The sequence below is a fragment of the Sphaerodactylus townsendi genome, linkage group LG01 (genome assembly GCF_021028975.2).
Source record: "Sphaerodactylus townsendi isolate TG3544 linkage group LG01, MPM_Stown_v2.3, whole genome shotgun sequence".
Classification (NCBI taxonomy): Eukaryota; Metazoa; Chordata; class Lepidosauria; order Squamata; family Sphaerodactylidae; genus Sphaerodactylus; species Sphaerodactylus townsendi.
In genome coordinates, this window is record NC_059425.1 from 123,664,281 (window position 1) to 123,689,296 (window position 25,016).

Genomic DNA, 25,016 nt, shown 5'->3' on the forward strand with positions numbered 1-25,016 from the left:
TCAACAGAAAAATTCTATTATCCAAGAATTATTATTATTATTATTTATTAAATTTAGTATACCGCCCTATCCCCGAACGGCTCAGTTATGAATTATGAGAGACTTTACAGGGCTCAGTTATGAATTATGAGAGACTTTACAGTGTAGATGAAATCAGATGTATTTCCTGTTAGCCTTTCAACCTTTCCCTTTCATTTTCCCTAAAAGTGATTCTTCATAGGGAGATTTATTTAGTTACTTAATTTATATCTTACCTTTCAGTGGGGAACTAAAGCAGCTTACATTGTTCTCCTCTCTTCCAGTTTGTCCTCACTGCAATCCTGTGAGGTAGGTTAGACTGAGTGTGTGTGACAGGACCAATTTCACTCAACAATCCTCTGTGGCAGAGGGGGAATATGAACCTGGGTCCAACACTTTAGCCTCTACACTACCCCAGGCAGAAGTTTTTATAGCAGGAGACTTCAATTCTGGGATCGGGGAGAATGATTTGTTCTTAAGCTATGGCTGCTGTGGGCTATGATTTGAATAGCTCTTCTTTTGCCCCTTACCCTATATGAGGCACTCGAAAGACCTTCAGATCAATTATGCCAGAGTTTTGTTGGCCAATTTCTTTATTTCCTCTGGTAGAATAATCATAAATGGGTCTTTACCCCTTGACTCACCTGGTCAATACACATTTAGTTCTCCATGGGGAAGTAACATTATCCATTATGTCATCATCTATAACTGAGAAGGTATGTTTGGGATTTTTCTGTGGCAGACCATGTAGATCAGGGGTCCTCAACTTGATTACCATGGGCACCATGGTACCTGCTGGGACTTTTTCTGGCACCTGTCAAGTGTTATAGAAAGTAGGTGGGGCCCAGTGGGGCTTTTGCCCCACAAGTCTCTAATCAGCATTGGAGATTTGATTGGCTGTGCAGATTTTTTAAAACATTGGCAGCAACTGCCACTACAGCACAGGAATCTTCATAGTGTGACTGAAAGTAAGACGTAGTACCCATTTTATGACTGGTTTTACCATCTCCAGGGGGCATTTTGTGTCAGGAATTTTGTGGCTATGCTTACCATGCTATGTCAGAATTCCAAAAGGTTGGAGATCCTGATATATACAGGTTCAAAAAGATTGGGACCCCCTGATGTATACAGTGATCATTTTCCATTAATGGCACATCCTAATTCCTCTTCTGGAAATGTGCATTATTATAAAAGAGTCCAGTAGACCAAAAGAGTGAATCATGATATTACCAAGCTGGTCAACCTTAACATTCTGATTGAGCTTAACCAATAAATAATTAATCCTCTCAGTGTGCTCTGGATACTCTTTGTTCTTATGGTAAACTTATTGCTAACATAATTGATAGTTTTCAGCAGCAGATCAGTCAGTAGTAGTAAAAATACTAATAATAGCTTTAATATACGGTTTGATAGAAACTGTCAGATATTGAAAAACCAACTACGTATCTTGTATCGCTGTTATTGTAATAGTGATGCAACCATTCTTCCTGCAAGATATTGTAAGCTAATAAAACTACCAGCTCACTGTTGCCCTTAAAAAAAGTAAGTTTCAAAAAAAGAGCTGAAACTGATTAATAAATGTTTCACTTGCTAATAAGAATAAAAAGTTCTGGGCAATATCCTATCAGCATCACCCCCTCAGTTTTTTAGTCCCAGCACAGGCATGGATGGACCACTTTTCAAACATATTTAATTTCATCCACTGCCACTCCTGAGCTATCAGACTTTATTCCCTTAGACCTTAAAAAAAGCCACTCTACACCAAACTGGTGCTGGAGAGGGCTAGTGGAGAAGACTGTAAGCCACACTGGAGGTCTCAGCTTTTGAGACTTGGCCTGGGCACTGTCAGCAACTGTAGTCGACCCACGCGGTCAGCGTAAGAACGAGACGAGACGCGGAGATAACATCTGGTGGAGATCGCCAGCAGCGGGAGACCGGAGGTCCGTGTTCCTAGCGAGTCTCCCGTCTGCCGGTTCCTGGCACCTTTTATTGTTACTCTATCGGGGGCGTGTAGGAGGGAGGACTGGGGGGAGTTCCGGGAGAGCGGGAGGTCGGGAGATCATCATGTGATGCATGATCTCATCTGGCTCACGTCTTGCATGGAGAAGAGCTGCGACGCTGTCTGACCCTAATCCTCACCTGGGGCGCAAGACCATTGTCGCTGCCCCCGGTGATTCAGCCAGACAGTTTCCACGCACTCCGTGACTCCATGGGGGGATGAGGAGTGGGGAGTGCTGATGCGCATCGGCAAGCGCCAAAGCGGAGTCCGTTAGCGTCCCAACGTTCTACTCACGGCACTGCTGGGTCGCAGCAGTGCACTACTACATCTCCTCCTTTTTTACATTTTAAAACGGGGGGCCGAAACGCTTAAGGGGCGATTTAAAGGGACCAGCTTGTCTCCTCCATACGTTTGAGTCAAGTTGGCTGCCAAGCTGCTTATTGCAACATTAGAGGCACTTGGGCGGGGTAAGGGAAATGTGAGGGGTTTCTTAGCACACGTTACAAGAGCAATATTAGACACGCGTTGGCAAGCGAAACAAGATCCGATAACAAGGCACATTGGCAATTAAACCAATGCAGAGCTGTACAATAGCACTCAACCATCCTCTGACGGCAGCCAGCTCCAGAGGGCTGACCACCAATGGGGCAAAACATCATACTTCAGATTAGATACAACTTCTTGCAGCTCGCGCACTTTCATGTGGATCAACTGCGAATTATACAGAAAGATTAAAAACAACACATATTATGTACATTCTCACAACCTTGGTGATGTAACAACAACAAATAATCAATAGCTGCACGATTGTCTAGGGTAAACGCTTGACGAAGTTCTTGCTGCTTTCGGAGGCCAGGGCATCCAGAAGCGGTGGAGGTAGAAGTTGATGGACTTCGCAAGGGCACAGGCCAGCCGGCCAATAGTCTTAACATTGTAGGAAGCGAGAGTCTGGGGACTCCCCACTAGGGAAGTTGCGAGGGAGACGAACTCCGCTTCGGATAGGGAGAACGTAGCTCCGACAGGAAGGCCTCGAAAAGGCAGAGGCGGAAGACGGCGGCGGTAACATCCGGGCTCCCGGGGTGGAGCCTGGGGTAGGACAATGGTGAGAAGGCGACTCGAGGCAGCAAAGAGTTCCGGCAGGGAGTCGGGCGGGAATGTAGTTAAGCGATCCTCTCCCCTCAAGCAGGTCCAGAACCAGCCCCTGGGGAGCAGGATGTTTCCGAACACGCGGGGAATGTCCTCCATGTGTGTGCAGTTCCAACTGGCCTGTCAGCCGACGAATGGGCCCCGGCCGGTTCTCCGTTCGGCTGCGCCTCGGGCGGATGTCGGGCGCAGGTGTTGGACTCGTGGTTAGCGACCGTCTTGGTGACATACGGAAAGAGCGCCAGCCTGGAGGGTTTGGACGACGGGTCCTCAGTCGGCGCTTTCATAGAATATCTGATGGATAGAGGGCATTCATGAAGGGGCTCAGCCTGGTGACTCAGCTAGGAAATCTCCGGAGTGCTTTGCAGACGGGGAGCGAAGGCAGGAAAGCTCAGCCCAGGCTCCCGACTCCTAGGTACTGGCCCAGGCAGAAAGATGAAGACGTTGGCAGCGGCAGCAAACTGCTCCCAGATGCTGGTCTGGTGAAAGCTTGCCAGGGGGGGTGGCCGATCATCATCGGCAGGAGGCAGCAAGAACAGGCAAAGGGATGGTGGTCGCTTTTGAGTTGGTGGTGATGTGATCGCAAAGAGAGCGGCACAGAGGTTCTCGAGGTGTCTCGAGGGTCGGTCTTGCATGAAGCCAAACAGCGCATGGTTTGAATACCTGGTTGATGGTCGCCTTGACGTCTCCCTTGCAGGTCATTGGTCTTTAGGCGTTAGCGGCTGGCGTTCCTGCTGGGATCGCTGGGGCGGGATCCTCTAAGAGAGATGCGTTCCATCTCCGGGATGGGGTTGGTTTCCTCCTGGCGCCATTCCATGGGTTGGCACTATTATGGCCCGAATCGGAGTCCACGGGGAACCTGTAGGAAGAGGGACTGAAACACACCCCCTTCACAGAGTTACGGGGGGGGGCGCCTTGTCCCGCCAGAGCTCAGTTCTAGAGCGGATGGCTGGGAGATTTGGGATCGAAGTTAGTGTTTAGATTTAATATGTGGAAGGAAGAAAGGCTTGTTTTGCAGCCTGTAGAAGGTTGCGTTTAATACAATCCTCACCAAATGCCTACACTTCTGCTTTTAGTTGTTTGACAGGGGGGGGCAGGGAGGTAGGCGACCCTGAGGTGGGAAATGGCTTCAGAGCGTCATCAGGGTGCGTAAAGGCTGCAGGGTCCGAGCCTCGAGGGGAGAGGGAACAGAAGCGAAGTCACAGAAGGGATTGTGGGTATGCATGCTTAATCAGCTTAACACAAAGGGGCTTTGGAAGCACCTTTTGGGGGGGATGGAATTGCATCCGGTAAATGAAGCTAACTTCAGGCAATTAGAGGCAAAATTCCTCACATACACACAAAGAGAGAAAGGAAGGGGGGGTTTCTTTGCAAGGGAGCTTACAATCTCTACCGTGACCTTGGTGGCTAATGCAGGAAGCTGGATGGTGCTAAATTTTTGTGATCGAATTATCTTGGGGGGTACGCCGCCCGCCGAGACCCCGCCTCCTTAAAGGCGGTTTCTGCCGGGCGCCTGGCCTTTAATATTTAATGGTATCACTGATAAAGACGCAGGCGCTGGGCATAAGCGCAACCCAAACGGGTTTTGGAGGTATTAAGCGGCATAATGGCGGCGGCCCCTTTTTAAACTGGGGCCTGTCCTGAAACCCAGTGCTCGCGCGTATCAGGGCGGGCCCAGATTTTAATCCAGGGGAGGGCCAGTCAGCCAATTAGCCGGTCTCCCGCGCTTTACTGGTCGAAAAAACAGAAGGAAAAGGGGAGGGGAGAGGGAAACAGATTTCCTGTGGAAATTGGGAGGCAACTTCGGAAGGCACGATTGGAATCAATGATCCGTGACGGCTTTTACCCATCCCAGACCAGAGCTCGCTTTTAAGCCTGACTCCGTAGAGGTCTCTTCCCCAGAAGATTGACATGGGATGTCTAGAACGATGGGGCGGACTGTGGAGCTGCCGCTCGAAGTCCTGGGTTGCTGACCGTGAGCGGGCGGATGCTCCGGCCCGCGGTTTGTCTCCCCGCCACCCCCCAGATGTCGCGGGTAAGCCTGCGATCGTAAGCCACTGGTCGGGCCACTTTCGGCTGCTTTCTGATAATGACGGGTAACATCAAGCGCCGGTGTCCACCGCAGGCCCTTGAACTTATCATCTCTTCTATGGCGAGCTCCAGATATGGGACCGGGGAGCTCCCGATAGGTGTCTCCACACATTTCGCGGCGACGGGTGCGGTGTGAGGCTGCTGCCATGTTGGCTGCTGGGGCTCGTAGTAGCCTTTATTGGAGTCGAAGCAGCGGGCAGCGCATGGGGCAAAGAAAGAATCAGCTGAGCGCAGCTGGCTCCAGCGGGCAGCTCCTGTGGGATGTTTGTCCAGACCCTGGAAGGTGGATGATGGGTCGCTTGGTGCGCGGGAGTGCGATCACTCCGGGGACGATGAACAGTCCCTGTTATTCAGCGGCAGAAGGCAGCTTTAACAGCACTAGCCCAATTGTCCGGTAGGGATGGGCCTGTCATACTGGGGTTTGGGGCGACAAGAACCTGCATGGGGGAATCCTTAAAGGGAGATGGAAGCTGGAGTGCATGCGAGCGAGATGCCACGAGAGGGGTGGGCTAAGCTTTGGCAGGGGAGCCTTGGCGTTTGGGTCTGCTCTAGTACTCTCCTCCTTGGTCCTGGGCTGGGGAGACGCCCGGTGGGGAGTTTCTCGGCGGGCAGTGCGCTTTCTCCAATGGAAGCCCCTTCTGGCAACGTGGGCACCGGGTTTTAGGTGGCCTCTCTCCTCCTGGGGGAAGGGGGACCACCTCCTCCATCGAGGCTGATGGTGTACCAGGCCCCCCCACCTGGCTGCCTACACTTCCCTTCGGAAGTGTCCGGGTCTGCCAAAGAAAGTTAAAGCAGTCATCCTGGAGACTGTCTCCCCGCCGATGGAGAGTAAGCTGCGCGAGGAGGTTGTAGCTTGGTGGGCGAGGAGGGACCCAATGTCCTGGCAAGCCTTAAGCATGTCGGCCAGTTCTAGGATTTTTTCGCAGTGGGCCGGTGATTGCCCTGCTTTGGCACTCCATGGAAGCGCTTCTCCTGCTGCGAGGCGGCATGAGGAGCTCGTTTTGGGCCTCCTAAGCTATCTACCTGCCTCTTGAGCGCTTCCTGGAGCCCTGGTTCACAAATTCAGCATAGGGCTCTTGGGGCTTTTGCCGGATGGAGGAGAAACTCTGGGTTGGCTGGCCGGCATTGCAGGGACTTTGATAAATGCCTTATAGAGGCTACTCAAGAGGCTTAATCGTAGAAGGGTGGCCTCAGCAGGACAATTGATCGATGGGGTTGGCAAAAGCATCGAAGCCGTAAAGCTGAGCGGCGGTGTAGGCGCCGCCAGAGGTGGCTTTCTGCTCTGTTGAAGCATTGCTGGCGGAACTCACTTTCCCAGACCACAAAGTGCGCCTGGGGCTCAGGAGCATGCGAAAGGTGGTTTCAGTCATCTGGAACCATTCCCGGGTGGGTTCAACTACTGCGCGGCGCTTCCAGCATGCCTCTCACGTAGGGGCTAGTGACTCCTACGTCCCGCATTGCCTTGCGGAGCTCGGTAAGGATATTATTATAGCTCAGGGGGCGGTACTCGACAACCCGGCCCGAGGAACTATACCATCCTCCTCAGTATCTGTGAAGTGGATGGGGCACAATGCACAAGAATATCGGCATCAGTCTTCTCCGTCAGGGTTTCTTTCTTCTGCAGATCGTGGCTAATACGTTCTCGCAGGATGAGTTTTGAAACCAGCGCCATTACGATGGCGCTGATCGAATGCCAGTAGCTTCAGGAAAAGGAAGGCTACGGAGCAAGGGGAGGGCATGCGGCTGATTGCCGCGGGAGAGTTTGAATTGGGTGAAGGAGCGAGGGGGGGGCAGAAGGAGGACAGGCGTCCAATTTAGTGGATAGAGAAAATTTAGGGCTTACCGAAATTGAAGGTGAAAGATCGAGAAGGAGGGCGGCCTACAGCAAGGAGCCGTAGGTCCTGCAGGTATTGATGGGCGACGAAACATTGTGCTCCCATCGATCAGTAGCAGCCGGTATATCGGCGGCGCGAGGCTCTGTGCTTGAAAGAAATTGCGCCCGATGTTTTCCCAGTTCCTTAAGATTCAATGTCCCCCCCTCTGGGTACCATGGACACTGAGCTTCAATCTCTCGAATCCAATTTGCTTAGCTCCCTTCTCTCTAATACGGGGACCCTGCGCGCATTTCGTTAAGCAGCTTTCCAGTTGCGTCAACGCGGTGCTTGTCATAAGCCCTGCTTTTGCAAGCTCCCATACTCACCGGTGTTCCGTCCGGACGAGAAGAGTATCCTAGGGCCAGCGCTGCGATGTCTCTGGGGATGCTTGCCGATCCAGAAGGACAGGCGATACCGTAAACGGGTGGTCCCTGGATGCGCCGATCCAGCGGACTTCGGCATCGCGGCCCTTCCCAAGGCGCTTGCACGGTGAGCAGGGTGGGAGGGATTCGAGGATTCCCGGGTTTCCCCGGCACCAGCTTGTAGCTCCACTCCACGCGGTCAGCGTAAAGAAACGGAAGATCGAGACAGCGGAGATAACATACTGCCGTGGAGATCGCCAGCTTTGTGGCGGGGAGACCCGGAGGAGTCCGTGTTCCTAGCGAGTCTCCCGTCACCTGCCGGTTCCTGGTGCACTCTTTATTGTGCCACTCTATCGGGAGCGTGTAGGAGGAGGACTGGGGGGAGCTCCGGGAGACCGGGTGCCGGGAGGTCGGGAGATCATCATGTGATGCATGATCTCATCTGGCTACGTGCGGAGAAGAGCGTACGCGTCTGAGCCTAATCCTCACCTGGGGGCAAGACCATTGTCCCTGCGCCCGGTGATTGAGCCAGACAAGTTCACGACCCGTGACTCATGGGGGGGGGGGGGTGGGGGAGGATGGTGGGGGTCGCGATCGCGACCGGCAAGGCACTTAGAACCAGTTAAAGAATCCCAACGTTCTACTACGGCACTGCTGGGTCGGCAGTGCACTACTACAAGCAACATCCAGTGGATCCTGGGAAATTGAGTTCTGAATACCTCATTGATCCAATGCCTCATTGATCCAATACCTCATTGATCCAATACCTTAATACCTCTTGATCCAAGAGGAATTGGAAATTCAATTTCCCAGGCTCACCAACAGTAATGGGTGCTCTGTGCAGATATCCCAGCCATAAAGATTAAAGCTCTGCTGCTGTCAGAAACTATTCTCATTGTTGGACATCTTTATTTGCAATTATTTTTGCTGCTTTTTCTTCTTCTGGCCCACCAACCACCCTACCTTTATCTACCCCCCTCTTTATATCTCACACTTTTCTTCAGTGGGAGCCCAAAGCAGCTTACATCATTCTGTTCTCCTTTATTTTATCCTGTGAGACAAGTTAGGCCAGGGGTAGGGAACCTGCGGCTCTCCAGATGTTCAGGAACTACAATTCCCATCAGCCCCTACCAGCATGGCCAATTGGCCATGCTGACAGAGGCTGATGGGAATTGTAGTTCCTGAACATCTGGAGAGCCGCAGGTTCCCTACCCCTGAGTTAGGCTGTGAGACAAGTTAGGCCGAGCATGTGTGACTGATCTAAAGTCTCCCAGTCAACTTCCATAGCAGAGTGGGGATTCAAATCTGGGTCTTACCACTGCACTACACTTGCTTTTGGGATGACTGCTGTTGAATAGTAACAATTATTGGTGCCTGGGTGAAATGCTTGATGGTTGCTCTGGCCTTGGCTCAACAAGTTTTCCACCAAAGGCCAAAATATCCCTGGAAAGGGCCTTGATCCCTCCCTCAGCCTTTGCCTGACAGAAATGAAGGTTTGAAGACTGGCAGTACTTGTTTGGTTGCTCAGCAATAGCCACTAAAGCCTTCTGTTTCTCATAGCAATTGGTGCCTGTTTTATTACCATGGGGAGTAAGCCCCCCAATTAAAAAAAATTCAGATTGTTTTGCAAACATAAAGCTTTTCTTTGGTTGGTAGAAAGATCTCTCTTTTCTGTCCATGGCCCCAATCTCTAGATTTAAGTATCTACATATAGGATCACATCACAAATTACATATATTGATGGTTACAGATACTCAAATGGGAGAAATTGGAGATTCAAAATGCCCTGTAAGCAATTATTACTGGAAGTGTTTTATCTTTTAGGAGGCACTGTAGTTGTATAATTATATGAAATGTATGTCTTTACTGTCTGAACTCGGCTCATTCATTTTGTGCCTTAAATATCAGTATATGCTTCACTACCCAGTTGGCAGCACGTGCCCTTCTCACATTCACAGCATGGTGTTGCAGTTGCCCATTTCTCACACCACATGAGTGTCTAAACTGAACACAGCTAAGTACCCAGAGTTGAAAGCCCATTTTGTAGGTGATAAATAGGCTAGGTGCAGCTACCATACTGCAGTTACTTTTCTGACTTCTTGTCTTGCAGCAATCCATTGTTTGTCCAACTGGCATGCAGTGGTTTGCACTTTGTCTCTAAATTGCAGTTTGAGTTTGCTTTCCAGTTCTGGTTTTGAAGGCCTTTGCTTCTCAGTTCAGACATGGTAGTAGGGAATTCTGGCTTGCTGCAAGAAAGAGATAAACAAATTGATTGAAGGCAAAGAAGAAAAGACGTATATAAAACTTGAGGATCATGTAATACCAAACCATGGGTTGACATGGATGTTTGACTGGACCACAGTGACTTCTGTTTAGTTAATTAGTTCTTACACTTTATATACTGGAATTGCTGAGAATCTCTGTTTGCTTTGCAGATGCAAAGGGATTTTTTAAATCGCATCCTACTTCTGTGTTCCAGTTTTTAGCTTGTCAGTGAGTCAGTGCTGTTCACGTATTTTATATGTCTATATAGACCCTCCTCAAAAATAGCTCCTTGAAGATTTCAAATTAAGGAAACTTTTTTCCTGGCAAAGGACAACTACAATTATTTAATACTGTTATTTCTTACAATAATAGTATTTCATTAATATCCAGGGTTTCAAAATGTTATTTTATAAATCTTCTTCCAAAATATTATTTTATGCAGTCATAATATGCAACACAAAATTCTGCCTTTTAATCTGAGCATATCTCATCGGAACAGTACCACAAGGAGCACTGATAAAACCTTCAGCAGTTTTGGTCATCAGAGCATTAGGTATGTAGGATACTATAGCCTTGGTTCCCAACCTGGGGTACAAGTATCCCAAGGATACATGTGAAAAAAATTACATAATGGGTTTGCTAGTATGAGCATTCAATATTAAGGAAACAGGTTGCCAAGGGATGCCAAGAGGAGCAGCAATGGCGTAGGAGGTTAAGAGCTCGTGTATCGAATCTGGAGGAACCGGGTTTGATTCCCAGCTCTGCCGCCTGAGCTGTGGAGGATTATCTGGGGAATTCAGATTAGCCTGTACACTCCCACACACGCCAGCTGGGTGACCTTGGGCTACTCACAGCTTCTCGGAGCTCTCTCAGCCTTACCTACCTCACAGGGTGTTTGTTGTGAGGGGGGAAGGGCAAGGAGATTGTAAGCCCCTTTGAGTCTCCTGCAGGAGAGAAAGGGGGGATATAAATCCAAACTCCTCCTCCTCCTCTTCTTCTTCTTCTTCTTCTTCTTCTTCTTCTTCTTCTTCTTCTTCTTCTTCTTCTTCTTCTTCTTCTTCTTCTTCTTCTTCTTCTTCTTCTTCTTCTTCTTCTTCTTCTACACAAGTTAAAAAAAAAAGGTTGGGAATCACGGTACTATAGTAAACATCTACAAAGAGATTGCAACTGACGAGTAGCAAAATAGTTAGCCAAGCACAGTGTTGAATACAATGACAGCTGTGTCAGTGCAAGCCACAAGCTGTTCTTTTGTGCATTGGTAGGATTAGTATCTCAAGCTGTGAACTAAGCACATTTACGTGGAAGTAACACTGAAAACAAATGCTCTGTCTTACAGATAAATATGCTTAACTGAGATGTCAGGCTTTTTCTTCAGCTCTTTTTGAAAAACTGGAGCACAGTGTGTATTGCTAACTATGAAATAGTTTCATATCATGCTAAAGAGATTCAGTTTTTCTCCTGGTAGGTATTTATAGCCCATTTTTCACAAATTCTGAGTCTTGTTGAAATGTCTTTCTTTGGCACTAGAACTCTCAGTTCATACTCCATTGCCTAAGTAAAATCATTAAGGATTACATTGTGAGTACAGTTCTAATAGCTGTATTACAATCCTAAAGTTAGGTTGCTAAATACCTCTCCAATCCTGTATTACAATCCTAAAGTTAGGTTGCTAAATACCTTTCAGATACCTCTCCAGTTATGTGCTTTGCCAGGAAGGCCTACATTATTATAGCCAATGGATGTTTAAAATGCTTATCTAGTTGCCATTTAGGTAGGACATCTGAGGAAGAAATTAACATGTTCAGCTGTAAAGACCAATCATATCTACAGCAACTAACAAAACATTTTAGCAGCAAAGGTGGAAAGTGAATCGATTAGCTATTAAGTATATTGGCCCCATTTCAAGATAACATTTTGGTGGTCTGAACATCAGCACTTACCAAGGCAGAAGGGTCCCCACAAGAGAAAACAAGGCAGCACATAACATTGTAAACACCTAGTGCATTAGTTAGTTCTTTGACCACAAATTAGTTTAAATTTGCCTAAAAATATATATTGGATATCCTTGTAGGAGCTGTGCATCCTTTTTGGGGGAGAGGAGGGTTTGGAGAGCTGAAATCCCAATGTCAAGGCTGATTGTCTTTGGAAGGGTTTGGGTCTGAAGCCCTGAATGAGAGCTGGGAAAACAAAGAGGATGACTGAAGCAGATGGTTTCCTACCCAACACTGACAGAAATGGGTTTTTGTCAGTGGTTGGGTAGGAAGCTGAGTCTGGATGGCCAGAAAGTAGTGAATGTGAATAAGGTGAGCTTAAAAGATTATTTATTTGTCTGCCATAGCTTGGTACATTCCACCACTCAAAGTATCTTTTATTCACAACCTGGCTATGATGGAAGAGGACCAGGGTAGGGAGAAATGTGCTTCAGATAAACACTTTTTCTCCCCAAACACAGATCTCCTTTTTATATGAAAAATAGAGTTTTGCCCCCAAGAATTTACATTTGGTTGCTCCATCTCATCTAGGTAGTCATTTGGAGAAGCATTTTCTCACCAATTTTGTGGTACAACTCAAGGCTGGATTTCATTCCCCAGTCTCCTTTTTCTGACCCCAGTTGGTTTCTCTTAAATAGTTGAAAAGCTTACCAAATTTCAATAGTCATCAGTGCTGCCACCACATCTGTTGCAAGGTGGTGAGGCTGCCCTGTTTTTGTGTTTGTTTGTTTTTTGGGGGGGGAGGTATCTAGGAACTGTATTAGAGGAAAAATGAAAGTGGATCAGTTCTAAAAGAATTTTAAAAACAGATGGTACTTTCAAGAAACTAGTTAAAATGTGCTTTAAAAATTAGGCATTCTCCATCAGAGATGAATGGTGACAAGTTGCATGTGTACTTGTATAATTGCAGGATTTGAGAAATGCACAGCCCAACTGAACTGGGGGAAAGAAACTGTTCAGCATCCTATGTCCTTAACTTTAAGAGAGGGAATCTTGGCGGGCTGATAGTAATCCTGTAAATCCCGAGAAGTAACCCAAAAATATCTGACTAGTCCTCAAAGAATTTGTGCAAGAGAGGGTTTTTTTTTTTTAAAGGTAGTTTGTTTGCCCTACAATTCAGAGATAATTGTAGCAGCAAGAATTTATCTACAGGCTTCATTGACATAGCTAAATCAGGGCAAAAATGCTCCTGACTGCCACAAAAGAAATTGAATATTCATACATGTCAGTAGAAAGGATACTGGAAATTGAAGCTTGTAAGGTTAAGGTAGTCAGTCTCAAAATCAAGCCAAAAGTCCTCATTTCATTTTTGCAAAAATCGCTCTTTACAAATGGGAACTTTTCCTCCTTCAGCTTGTATTTAAAGAGGTTTCATTCGAGATAACAGATTGTATTTATTGGGCATCTATCATTGCTATTTTTGTTTGTTTTGCTGTGCTGTTTCAATTGATTTTAGAGTTTGTTTTAAGATAGTTTACTATTTTACATATAGTTTACTATCTTACATTAGGCATCTTGGGACATTTAAAAATGATAAAATAAATATAAGACTGTATCTCAGCCTAAAGTTGTTTAGGGAGAGAAATTTCTGAATACCTCAGATGTCCAAGGAACATTAAGTTATAGGCCCATAGTAGTCCGCAGCACCTTCTTGAAGTGATATCTCTGCCACCCCACCAGTGATAAAAGAGATGTGCCTTTGCAGACTTGCAACTGCTACAAGCAATGTACACAACAGCAGCAGCCATTTCCACGTAACTATATCCACACTGGATGGTATGATGGGTTTTACACTCTTTCAGAAAATGCTTAATTAATGGAGTTGCATACTTGCATATCATAAAAACATATTTCCCCAGAAGTATAGTACCGAGTAATGTGGAAAATAAAACTTTTATGAATGGGGACATGAACGTTAAAGTACTGTGCCATGCTAGAAACTGATTTTATCCTCAAATATACATAATGAATTCACTTAGGTTTCATGTTCAGATAAGACTAATTCATTATATATAAAGGTAAGTGCTTACATAAAACAAATGGTTCTCATAGCTGTGTTCTGGTTTTCAAGTTATTTTCAGATAATTTAGTGCCATTTACTAGTTAAATGTATTGTTTAAATGCTGCAAGAAAATTTTCTTTACAGCCTTTTAATGCTTTCATATGCCAGTGTGAGAGCCCATTTATTAATCTCATTCTTCATTTTAGCTACCTAAACATGGAATAGAGCTAAATTTTATGGTCATCAAGTGAGAAGAAGAGTTCCTAATCTCAATTAAGGAATCCAGCCTTTCTGCCTTGTCCCAGTTAGCTATTCAGGTTACCTGATGTGTAAACAAACTTGGTGCTCAAAAAGCAAGTTCATTCAAACAACAGCTAACTGGCATTTGATTAAACCTCAGCCTGTTATAGTATTTGAATGCAGCCGGAGGCATAAGGACATGCTATTTATTTCCCAGGTACCTGTTGGGGCATATATGTCCATAGTACTTTATCAGTAGGGAACAGATAGTGATACCCTAATACATTGTGGAGGTAGAAGATTTATCTCTTTAAATTCCTCTTATTTTAAAGAGATAAATCTTCTACCTCCACAACATACTTAACACTCTGGTTGTATCAATAGTTATTGAATGTCTAACTCTAGTTGTGTTTTGCCCATAAAAAGCTCTGAATGGATACCTCAAACCTTCTGTCATCTTCTTAATTCCTTAGAACTGTGTGACCTGTGATGATCAAATCGTACAGAAAGCACAATTAACACAATAGTGTTGTTGGTTGTGGTGGGTTTTCCGGGCTGTGTGGCCATGGTCTGGTGGATCTTGTTCCTAATGTTTCGCCTGCATCTGTGGCTTTCATCTTCAGAGGTGTATCACAGAGGGAAGTCTGTTATACACTGTGTCAGTGTTGTGTTTGTTTCAGAAACCTGTGTGATTCCTCCCTTGAATCCATAGAGATTATACAGTAGCAGTGTTTGGTAGATCTCCCATTTGGGCTGAAATCGTTCTCTCCCCACTCCTGCCATTCCAGTTAATTTTATTAAGGTCAAAGAGCAAAAATAAAAGTCCTTTAGAGTAAAGCACTTGAGTATTGTGGGCATTCTGGAAAACTTTTGTTTGAGCTGTATATTTCAGATATACATACTGTGTAAAGAAATTCCCTTGTTTAAAAGGTTGCATATTCTTTGCTGGGTCTGAAAATCAGTTAAAATGTATTTTAAAAATTCCTTCAAAATGTAGGAATATTACCTAGGACAAAGCTGTATCAGAGAACCATACAGCATGTAAGTATAGTTCAATTGCATACCACTTTGAATGGTTTATGTCTGTATGGAAGGATAATTTAAATTGATTGGAGTTTTCGTCAATGAGAGAGTACCAAAGGAGGAGTCTTGTCCTTAATTTTTTAGCTTAACTGCCCTTTGAGGCTCAGATAATAAATACACAGAATCCATAATGCTGCATAGAGTTATTTGTGTCAAAACTAAGGATATTGTGCATGTGTTTTCTAACAGTTGCAAGATGCAATCAAGGCTGGCAAAGGTGTGACTTCAGCTATTGACCTATGTCGTTTCCATGGAAACCGAGCATTGGAGGCTCTGGAGTGTTTCCCTCCCTCTGAGGCTAGATCTGCTTTAGAAAACATTGTTTACGCTGTGACAAGATTTTCGTGATGCACAGTTGGAAAAAAAGAAATTATTGTTCATCTACCATGTAACAGATAATAATTAAAAAGTTGAAATTTGCTATCACCTCGCATCTTAATGTGTTAGCGGCCTTAAAAAAATCTGTTTCTGTTCCACTCACCACATTTTCTGAATGAACATATATCCTTCGGAACTGCTACAAACAAAATTAGGGAAAAAAGGTCAGATAGTTTTCGCTTGTCATGCCAGAAGCACACTTGAGGCTGCACCAGTAGAAATAATTAATGAGACTCGCTTCTGTGACCTCAGCAAATGGACAGGAAATAAGTCCTTATTGATTGGACATAGCCAGGGATGGCGCCAGTGTGGTGGCCTGTGGTTTTCCTGCACTAGAGAAGACAGAGGGGGGCGTGAAGCTGCAGGTGTCGGAAGGAATGCTTTCTAAATCTGCCAGAGAGAGGGCTGTTTAAATCCAGAATTAATGTACCAATTCATCAACATGAAGGGCAGCTCGATGAATTAGTGGGGGAAAGGAAGCGTTCTTTGATCTGGCTACATTCAGCCATGCCTCCTCACAATCTGTTGTTTGTGTGTTTAAATGTAAAATTACTTGGAGCCTGATGTGTTGAATGTTTCAAACTTGTTGAGACAAAGCATCAGGTATGGCAGGACCTTTATGATTTAAAAAAATATGATTCTGCCTAAAACAGCAACTGCATGTGAAATCTTCTGTTTGATTCAAAGAATGAGGTTTTGGGACTTTCAAGAGTGTGAAGCATTTTGCCTCTTTTCTATCAAGCAATCTTTTCCGACAAGATTTTCCATTGCATTTCCTTAGATTTCTTCAATATTTTGTTATCATTCAGGCTGAATAAATACTTCTTCATACAACTCTGCATCAATCCAGAGGAATAAGTGATAGTTCTCTCTCCCCCTCCCTGCTGCTAGTACAGGATTTTGTTCCCTGAATAGATGTATATTACATGAGAAGTTTTTAACCTTACTGTGTCAAATGTTAAAGTCCAATTACAGAGAGAATACAAGGTATATCAGAAGTCTGAAATCTGACACTGTCTCTATTTTGTTCATAGGAGATGATTTTTGTGGTTTGCATGCTTGCAATCTGAGAACATCGTTGACAAGAAGGCTGAGTTTACATAAATGATCCAGGTTGAGACTCAGCTACCTTTCTTCCTTCTGTGGTGTAATTACAGACCAATCTGGAGACAGCTAGCACAGCAAACAGATTTCATTACATTGCTCTCTTGAACACTAAGTGGAGTTATTTCAGTTAACTTCTTCATGCACACATACTAAAGTGAAGTGTCACAACCCTTCTATATAATGGGCCAGCATGTTTACTTAGATTTTAAAAAGATTTACAGTGATACATTACAGATTCACATGAGGAAGATTTAATGTATCTCAGTGCTCTTGTCTAGAGCTAATTTTGTAGTATATTTCAATTTTTTGAAAACATTACTCGCTTACTACAACTCAATTATTTAGGAAATAGATAAAAATGTAATTTGTGCTGTTGTACTCTTGAAGCACAGTCAAAGACTACATCTGGAAAAGACTGTGTCAAGCATTAGTCAGTTAACATTTCCCAGATTAGGAGTATCTGATTTTGACATCTTAGCATTTAGCATATGTACTTTCAGTTTTAATGCATTATCACCAAATGTAGTGGTAAAAAGTACAGATACTAGCTACAGGATAATGTTTGGCAGAATTTGGGCAGCAGGAACTTGACCTAAGCAGAATGTGATAGGACTTCTTTAGCTGCTTTGCAGTTGGTAACTACATGATGGGGGAGCGCAATGGCTTATTGTTCATATGTCAAAATGAGAGCATGTGATGAACTGATGTGTTTTCCTCTGGTGCTGCAGCGCCCTCCAAAGTTCTGGTCTCCTGGGCAAGGCAGCCTAAGGGTGGGCAGAGGGAGCTTAAGGGGAGAGTTTCAGTCATTTCTATTTAGCTTGTTTGGCTTCTCTTCTGGTTGGTGTCTCTTAAAACCAGGGGGCATCCATTGAAAATGCGTGTGGGGGGGGGGGAGAATTAGGACTAATAAAAGGAAACATTTTTTCACGCAACGCGTGATTGGTGTTTGGAATATGCTGCCACAGGAGGTGGTGATGGCCACTAACCTGGATAGCTTTAAAAAGGGCTTGGACAGATTTATGGAGGAGAAGTCGATGTATGGCTACCAATCTTGATCCTCCTTGATCTGAGATTGCAAATGTCTTAGCAGACCAGGTGCTCAGGAGCAGCAGGCCATTGCTTTCACATCCTGCATGTGAGCTCACAAAGGCACCTGGTGGGCCACTGCAAGTAGCAGAGAGCTGGACTAGATGGACTCCAGTCTGATCCATCAGGCTCTTTCTTACGTTCTTACGTTCTCAGCTGTCAGAGACCATCTAGTCACCTACATCCTCCTCAGCTGCCTGAGCTCCCTTTTAAGAGCTCCATCCTGAAATTAGATTTTAACCACAACTCACAACAGCAACATCACCTGGGACTCTCCCTGAGAGGGAGAACCTTGCCCTTGCTACTGGGAAAATCCTCACCCATCTCCCCAGGTAATGAGACCCAGCTGGCGCCATCAGAGGTGATCATACCTCCCCTCACCAGCTGGGTAGAAGCTGCCTCTTAGGGATGAAGGCAGAGTCAGTCCTTCTAACTCCATGTGCTTCCCCCTGAAGTTTGCACACCCTTGAGAAGCTCCTAGTGGATCCCCATCACCTCTCCATCCCAGCTGAGGTACGCCTCAACTCTTCTTGGGTAAGTCTAGGAATACAGGTTGAATCTGGACATATAATATTTAATTGCTGTACATGAGACTAATGCAACTGCATTACACAGACTCTTAACAGGAGCAGACATACTGTCTGGAGGGGAAACTGTAGTTTCCCAGCAACTAAAGATTACACATCCAGAAACGTAACAATGTAAAGTTTTCCAGCAGAAGGTAGCTTGATCCAATTCAACAAGTATGAAATAACTCTTTGCTTGATAAACTATGTATCATCATTACCAAAGGCTTCCACAAGAATACTCTTCGAGTTGGTTTCATGGAAAAGTTCCCAGAAGCACTGAACCTAAAGTTTTCTACATCCATACACTGTATCACAAAGTTTCAGTGATCAGCCTCTGGAAAATACTCAGCCACTTCAGACTGAAGATGACAGTTTCAGCCAGTTTGAATATATGCACCTCAGACTTTAATTGTTGAGATAAAAGTGTTAGGAAATCCTAAATTATCCTTATCTGTACAATTGGTAGTTCACATTACAGAATCAAGTATTCGAGATCCTTGGGCTGGTCTCTCCCATGAATTTTTCTGATCAAACCACAACCAATGGTTTGTACTCTTTCCTGAAAACCGAGATTAAATTACATATTGGAATCCTGGTTTGTATTGAAGGGTGTAAAACATTGTTTGTGGCTCAGCAATAATGACAAATTATGATTTGTTATAAAAGTGGAACTTTTAAATTATCAAACCACAAAGAAGAGGGAGAGGGGATTAAGCACAAAAGTCCCAGGACCCCCTGGGCTAATTCATGTTTGTTACAATGGTTGAAAAGTACCACTCAATTTCAGTTAAAACTGTTTCCCTATCCTGCTATAGGAATAAACTGATACATGATTACATACATGAAGAAGATAATTAGACCCAGATGTGGAGATAAACATACATTACGCATATGAAGCTAGTGGATCATTCTGTCTTAATTTTAGGTTGGTTTTTCTCAGTTTCTTTAAAGAATGATGGATAAAATCAGAAAGCTTGATCCACTTGCAACTTGTGATGTGCAGATTCTTACAGAAATTTGGAATGTATGAAAGATCACAGCTTTATGGGGAATGTTGAATTTAAACAATTACATTACAATAATCTATGCATGTGGTTTAAAGTGTCCTATGTTGAAGGCACTGCAATCTAAGGATAAAGTACAATCTTTACTACCACCTGAATTCACTATAACTTCTTTCATCAAACTAAACACTGAGTTATTTTGGGAACATGATCAAGTGGTTCAGTTGGTTCTGTCAAGATTGCTAAGTGACTTCAAACAAACACTCTCTCTTCTGGCTGTTGCTTTTCAATCTGCAATATGGAGATTAATTTTCATTGGTGTGCAGGGAGGTTGTGAAATCTGATTCATTGTGTAATGCCTGAGATTGTCAGTTGCAATTGTGACAAAAGTGCAAATGCAGCTTACCTTCTTGGTTGCTATTAACCCCCCCCCCCCCTTCCTGAATCCGAGTTTGCAATTGGGAGCAGGGGGGTGGGTTCGTAGCCCTTCTAAACTGAAGTGATTTTCCCATTTGTAGCTGCTTAATTGTCTTCACTTTCTGCAAGAGCTTGTTTTCCTCAAAGTGACAGTGTCTTTTCTACAGTGTCATTCTATGCAATACACTGTTGACTTCTATTCGAGAATTTTCATCGATGTCTGTTTCTAGTAATCCATCACGTGTCACTTTTCATGTGCTGTAGTGGTAACAAAACAATTTTGGCAGCCTTGCAAATCCCTGAAGCCCAAATATATTTTATATTTGACAGTGTTAATAGAAAGGGCAACATGAAGGCTTACTCCATTGCTCTCTTCTGGTTTTGTATGTGACAGAAAAATTATTGGGAAATGACAAGATCCCTTTAAGTACAATTTATAAGAATTCTTTCGTTTAATTTTAAAAGTTTTCTTCCCATAGGTATATCAGCTGTGTTTATGACTGTGACTAGAAAAGGTGGTGAAATATACAATACCCTGGAATCTAACACTCATTGTTGCCCTCAGTGTTAATCAGAAGAGTACTTTGGCTCCCCCGTGTGTAAGAGATTCTTGTACTTCACATGAAACCTTGCTTCATTACTTCAGAATCCATTATTGTCATTCACTTTTTAATACTCATGCTGAACAGAAGTACACTTTTTGACTTTTAGCTATCATAATAGAAACAGTAATCTAGTAGTCTATTTTTAGTTTCTAATATTTCCTGTAAAATGAGAAGATATAAACGTTCAGTCTTTAAATGTCCTTTAGGCATTGTTTTAAATTGGAAGTCTATTGATGGCAGAATAAATAACTCTTCTGTTGAGTACCTTTAAACTTTAAAAAACCCTATCTAACACAATATAGGAAATCATTTAAAAAGTACTATGAGACAGTACAGTAACTTTAATTATAATCAGGGTTATTAGATTGCATTAAATCAGATGTATTACTGTTGCTGCCTTAATATTTAGAGTACAAACAGGACAGCTTGACAGTTTATTAAATAGAGATGGTGAAATGGAAAAATGGCAGACAGAACCACCCTTACCTAGCCATTCTATCACAAACATAGACTTCCAACTTAAAATAATGCTCCAAGTACATTTATCACTCAAATTTATATCTATATATATAATCAAGTAAGAGCCTGACTGAGTGGTGACAACAAACTTCTATCCAATCATTATGCACTGATTAGGCACCCAATGGCTTCAGCATACACCACTTTGGAGGTGAGGCTCACAACTGCTCCAACTACTGAGGCGTGGGACCAGTGGTTGGATTCTAATTTTTTAACAACTGGTTCGGGCCCTCCCCTCCACCACCACCCATTTACCTGGCAGCTGCACCCCCTTTTCCATGTTGGACCAGGGGGGGAGGCAAGGGAAGGCAGCGACTGCGGCTCAGCCCAAAGGGGCTGCGCATCTGGACTGGAGGCTGGAGCCCTGCTGAAGGTTGCCCAGGCCTCCCAGCCGCTGCCCTAGCCCAAGATGGCCACTGTGGTGCAGCCAGGAGGCCTGGACAACCTCTAGCAGGGCTCCAGCCTAGGTGCACGGTCCTGCTGGAGGTTGCCCAGGCCTCCTGGCTGCACCACAGTGGCCTTCTTGGGCTAGGGCAGCAGCTGGGAGGCCTGGGCAACCTCCATGGAGAGGAAGGAAGCCCCAGCCACCCCATCTAGATGCTCGCACCCAGTTGTCTGCCGGCCCAAAGGCCAAGTCCGTTGGCTGGGGGCTGGCTGTGGCTTCCTCCCCGTGCGGAGGCCACCTGGCTGGCTGGGGACAAGGCAAGGACTCCTGTGCTGCACAAGAGTCCTTGGCTCAGCCCCCAGCCAGCTGGGTGGCCTCCGTGGAAAGGAAGGAAGCCCCAGCCACCCCCCCGGAGGTTTGCACCCGGCAAAGTGTGTATGTGATACAAGTGTGTGTGTGATACAATGCCCCAGAATAATATATAATGCAATAAATTCTATGATGGCAAGATTTATAATTTTACTGGATTGTTTCATGGTTTTTAATCTAACTATTGTAAGCTGTCTTGAGCCGATATGTGGAAGGACAGTCTATAAGCTAAATAAATATGTCATGGAAAGTATTCCATTCTCAGCAGACTTAGTTTTCAAGACCCAAGGGTCAACTTCAACTACAACATTATAGGACTAATGTCTATTATGTATTATTTTTACCTCTGCTAGATCTATCAGATTTAGATGAAGAGAGGTTCTAGGCTATTCCACTTGTAAGGCTCCTCCCAGCTCCCCTCATAACTAAAGGAAGATAGAGTTGGGTTTTGAACAAAATTGAGTAAAGCTGAAAATCGTGACGGATGTTTAAAACTCTACAATTCCTCCTCTAAAGGACATATTATTGTTAAATACCATAGTGATTGAAAAAAATGTTATAATTGTTAACATAAATGTTAAAATTAACACAGTGAAAAACTTTTGCCATAACCAAACTTTGTAAACATTTTGTGGAATAAGCAGGAATTTTTCAGAAAATGAGACATTTACAGCGTTATTCTGAAATGAAGTGAAAGGAAAATAACTGAAGGGTTGTTTAGAGACTAGTACGTTATGACTTGCATGTATAAGAAAGGCCTAAGATAGTATCAAAAATATTATATACCTTGGCCAGAGACCCCCTAGATTTTGAGGCCCTAGACCCCAGTGTGGGTGTAGTGGTTAAGAGCAGGTGCACTCTAATCTGGAGAACCGGGTTTGATTCCTTTTTCTGCCACTTGAACTGTGGAGGCTTATCTGGTGAACCAGATTAGCTTGTGCACTCCAGCACATGCCAGCTGGGTGACCTTGGGCTAGTCACAGTTCTTCGGAGCTCTCTGTTCCACCCACCTCACAGAATGTTTGGGGGGAGGGGCGGAAAAGGAGATTGTAAGCCCCTTTGAGTCTCCTACAGGAGAGAAAGGGGGGATATAAATCCAAACTCCTCCTCCTTCTTCTACCTGGCAATCCTATAGGTAAATCCTACACTGGATCTACCTCAGTCTAGATATTGGTTTCTCTGGCATCCTTTTCCTTCCCTCTTCCTCCCCTCATCTCCAGAAGCTGATTGTGCGCCCCTACTGTTCCATCAGCTGCTCAAAATAACAGGAAGTTTGTTGATTTCTGTTAGAGCACAGAGGATTGTGCCTTGCAACAGAAGGTTGAATAACATGATCTTCGGTTCTCTTAGCCTTATGAGTTAATATGTTTATATTCAGAAGCAGAGAAACTTCCTGATGTAGTCTTTTTGCAGAGAGCATGATTGGGAAAGAGACCATTCCCTCCCTTGGCTGATTTCAGTGAAAGCTTTCCAACTTCAGCATTGTCTAAATGGAGCTTCATTTCTTGCTTGTGCTCATCAGAGACCATTTTCTGTTTTTTTCCCTTATATTCAGCTCCACTATTTATAACCTAGTTAAACAATGCCAGCATGAAGCAGTAAAAGGTGTGCATTTCATATGCAAATCAGTGGCAATAATTTTGCACAATTGCTTGGTTGTTTGCATCATGATGTTCAACAGCAGCGTAACAAAATGGATGTAACAAAGAATGTTACCATAACGTTGTTTTTTCTGCATTAGCAACCCCCATCCTCTTCACATTTTAGCTAATAAAGCAGTTTATGCATAGAGGACAGAACTATGTAGGTTGTGTTCATCAGTTCTTACAGATCATACTATATCTTTCTTGCATCAGCATCCCAATCCAAAATATTTTTGCCAGCATATCTGCAACTAGAGCAACAACCATATAAATAAGTACTGAGCTGCCTAGACTGGTTTTCATGTAAGGAGGTTAAATAAACAACAGTACCGTAGAACCCAAATCTCATGGGGATGAAGCAGGAATGAACAAGTCAGGGTTCTTAGTAGAAAATAATGGTTGCCCAGCCATGGGAACAGCTAAGGATATGTAACTGAATGCCAAAACTAAGAGCTCCAAAATCTGTTGCAGAAATACTCGTAGGCTCAGATCAACCATATGATCATGCTGTCTGATGCTTATGTGCCAATGTTGAGGCTATAGCACTGGTTAAAAGTGAAACTATTTATTAATCCAGTTTTAAAGAAAGCGATATAATGATTACTATATAATATAAGGTATGTGTGTATTTTCTTTGGTGCCAGTGGGAGCTGGTACATAGGTGAGAGTGCATGCTGCTTATCTAATCACCATAGCAAGAGATTCTAATACAATAGCTGCAATTTCTTCTACTTTCTCTTCAATATTGTGCATTACCAGACTGCACTCTTGTATGGCTTGAGGAAGAGAAAGTTGAATGACCTACATAACTGAAACTTTGTTGGAAGATAATGATTCAGTCTGCCTGTCCCAAATAACTCTGCATGGTTAGGATCCTTTATCAACTCCACACTGGACAGCAGGACAGCGGGATGGCTATCATCCTTCATGAGTTCTCAGGCCCCCTGTGCAAAGGATCGCTGGCATTGATTGTAAGCTCTTGATGTTGGAGACTAAGGATTTCTGCTGGTTTACCTGCAGCCTAGTTCCTGTCTGAACTGATAGAGGTGATTGCAGACATGGTGTTGGGAACACCCACACTGATAGTTCAAGGGGCTTTCAACATTTACAGCAAGCAGTCCTTACTGGAACCAGCCCAGGATTTTGTACCATCTGTGGTTGCCATGACTTGAAAGAGGTCCAAGAGGCTGAAAAAGGTAACACTGAGTCTTTTGCAATTTTGCCCTGAATCTTTGTGGGTAGTTCTAACTTCAGTTGGAGTTTTGCCTGTAGCAGGGTCTGACTTTTATCTACTGAAGATAAAGGTGAATACATCTACAACACTCCACAGAAGAGGGAGACAATTAAAATGATTCACCCATAGACATTCATGACTCCTAATGAATTCCAGAATGCACTGTATATTTGCAAAATCATTAAATTGCCATTCTTTCATAACTGGTGGAATATGTTGTCACAAACACTATTTCCATCTCCTGGGAAATTATAAAAAAGTAACATGATTGCTGTAATCAAGTACAGCTCCAAAGTTGGTATCTAAAATGAGATATATTTGGTCTATGCAATTTTTATTCACGTATTTTCTTTGTATTACATGCCATTTTATGTTTAGAGATAGATATGTGTATTCATTAAAGAAGATTTTTTTCTAGGATTGTGTAATTTTTGTAAGTGATCTTTTCTGTTCACCCTGTTTTTTTTGAGGGGGGAGCTTTATCTCAGCAAACTGAATCAGTTACAGCTGGTTCCCTATGTAAGACCCCTCATGCAGCTCTTAAGCCCTATGTTACAGGAGAATGTGGTCATTTAGATAGGATCCAAACTATTTAAGAACTTAAATCACTTCTGTTTGGCATGGAAATAAAT

General features: G+C 44.1%; 2 protein-coding genes across 2 annotated transcripts in view; both read left to right on the top strand.

Moving 5' to 3' along the window:
• The window catches only part of PDSS2 (decaprenyl diphosphate synthase subunit 2), a 106,599-nt gene extending 91,108 nt beyond the window's left edge, over positions 1–15,491 (top strand). The window contains exon 8 of the mRNA XM_048493415.1: positions 15,258–15,491. Coding sequence (XP_048349372.1) covers positions 15,258–15,416 — 159 coding nt within the window. The 3' untranslated portion in view covers positions 15,417–15,491. The remainder of the gene's footprint in view (positions 1–15,257) is intronic.
• Positions 1–25,016, top strand: part of BEND3 (BEN domain containing 3) — a 50,244-nt gene that overhangs the window by 2,515 nt on the left and 22,713 nt on the right. The gene's annotated exons all lie outside the window — the stretch shown is intronic.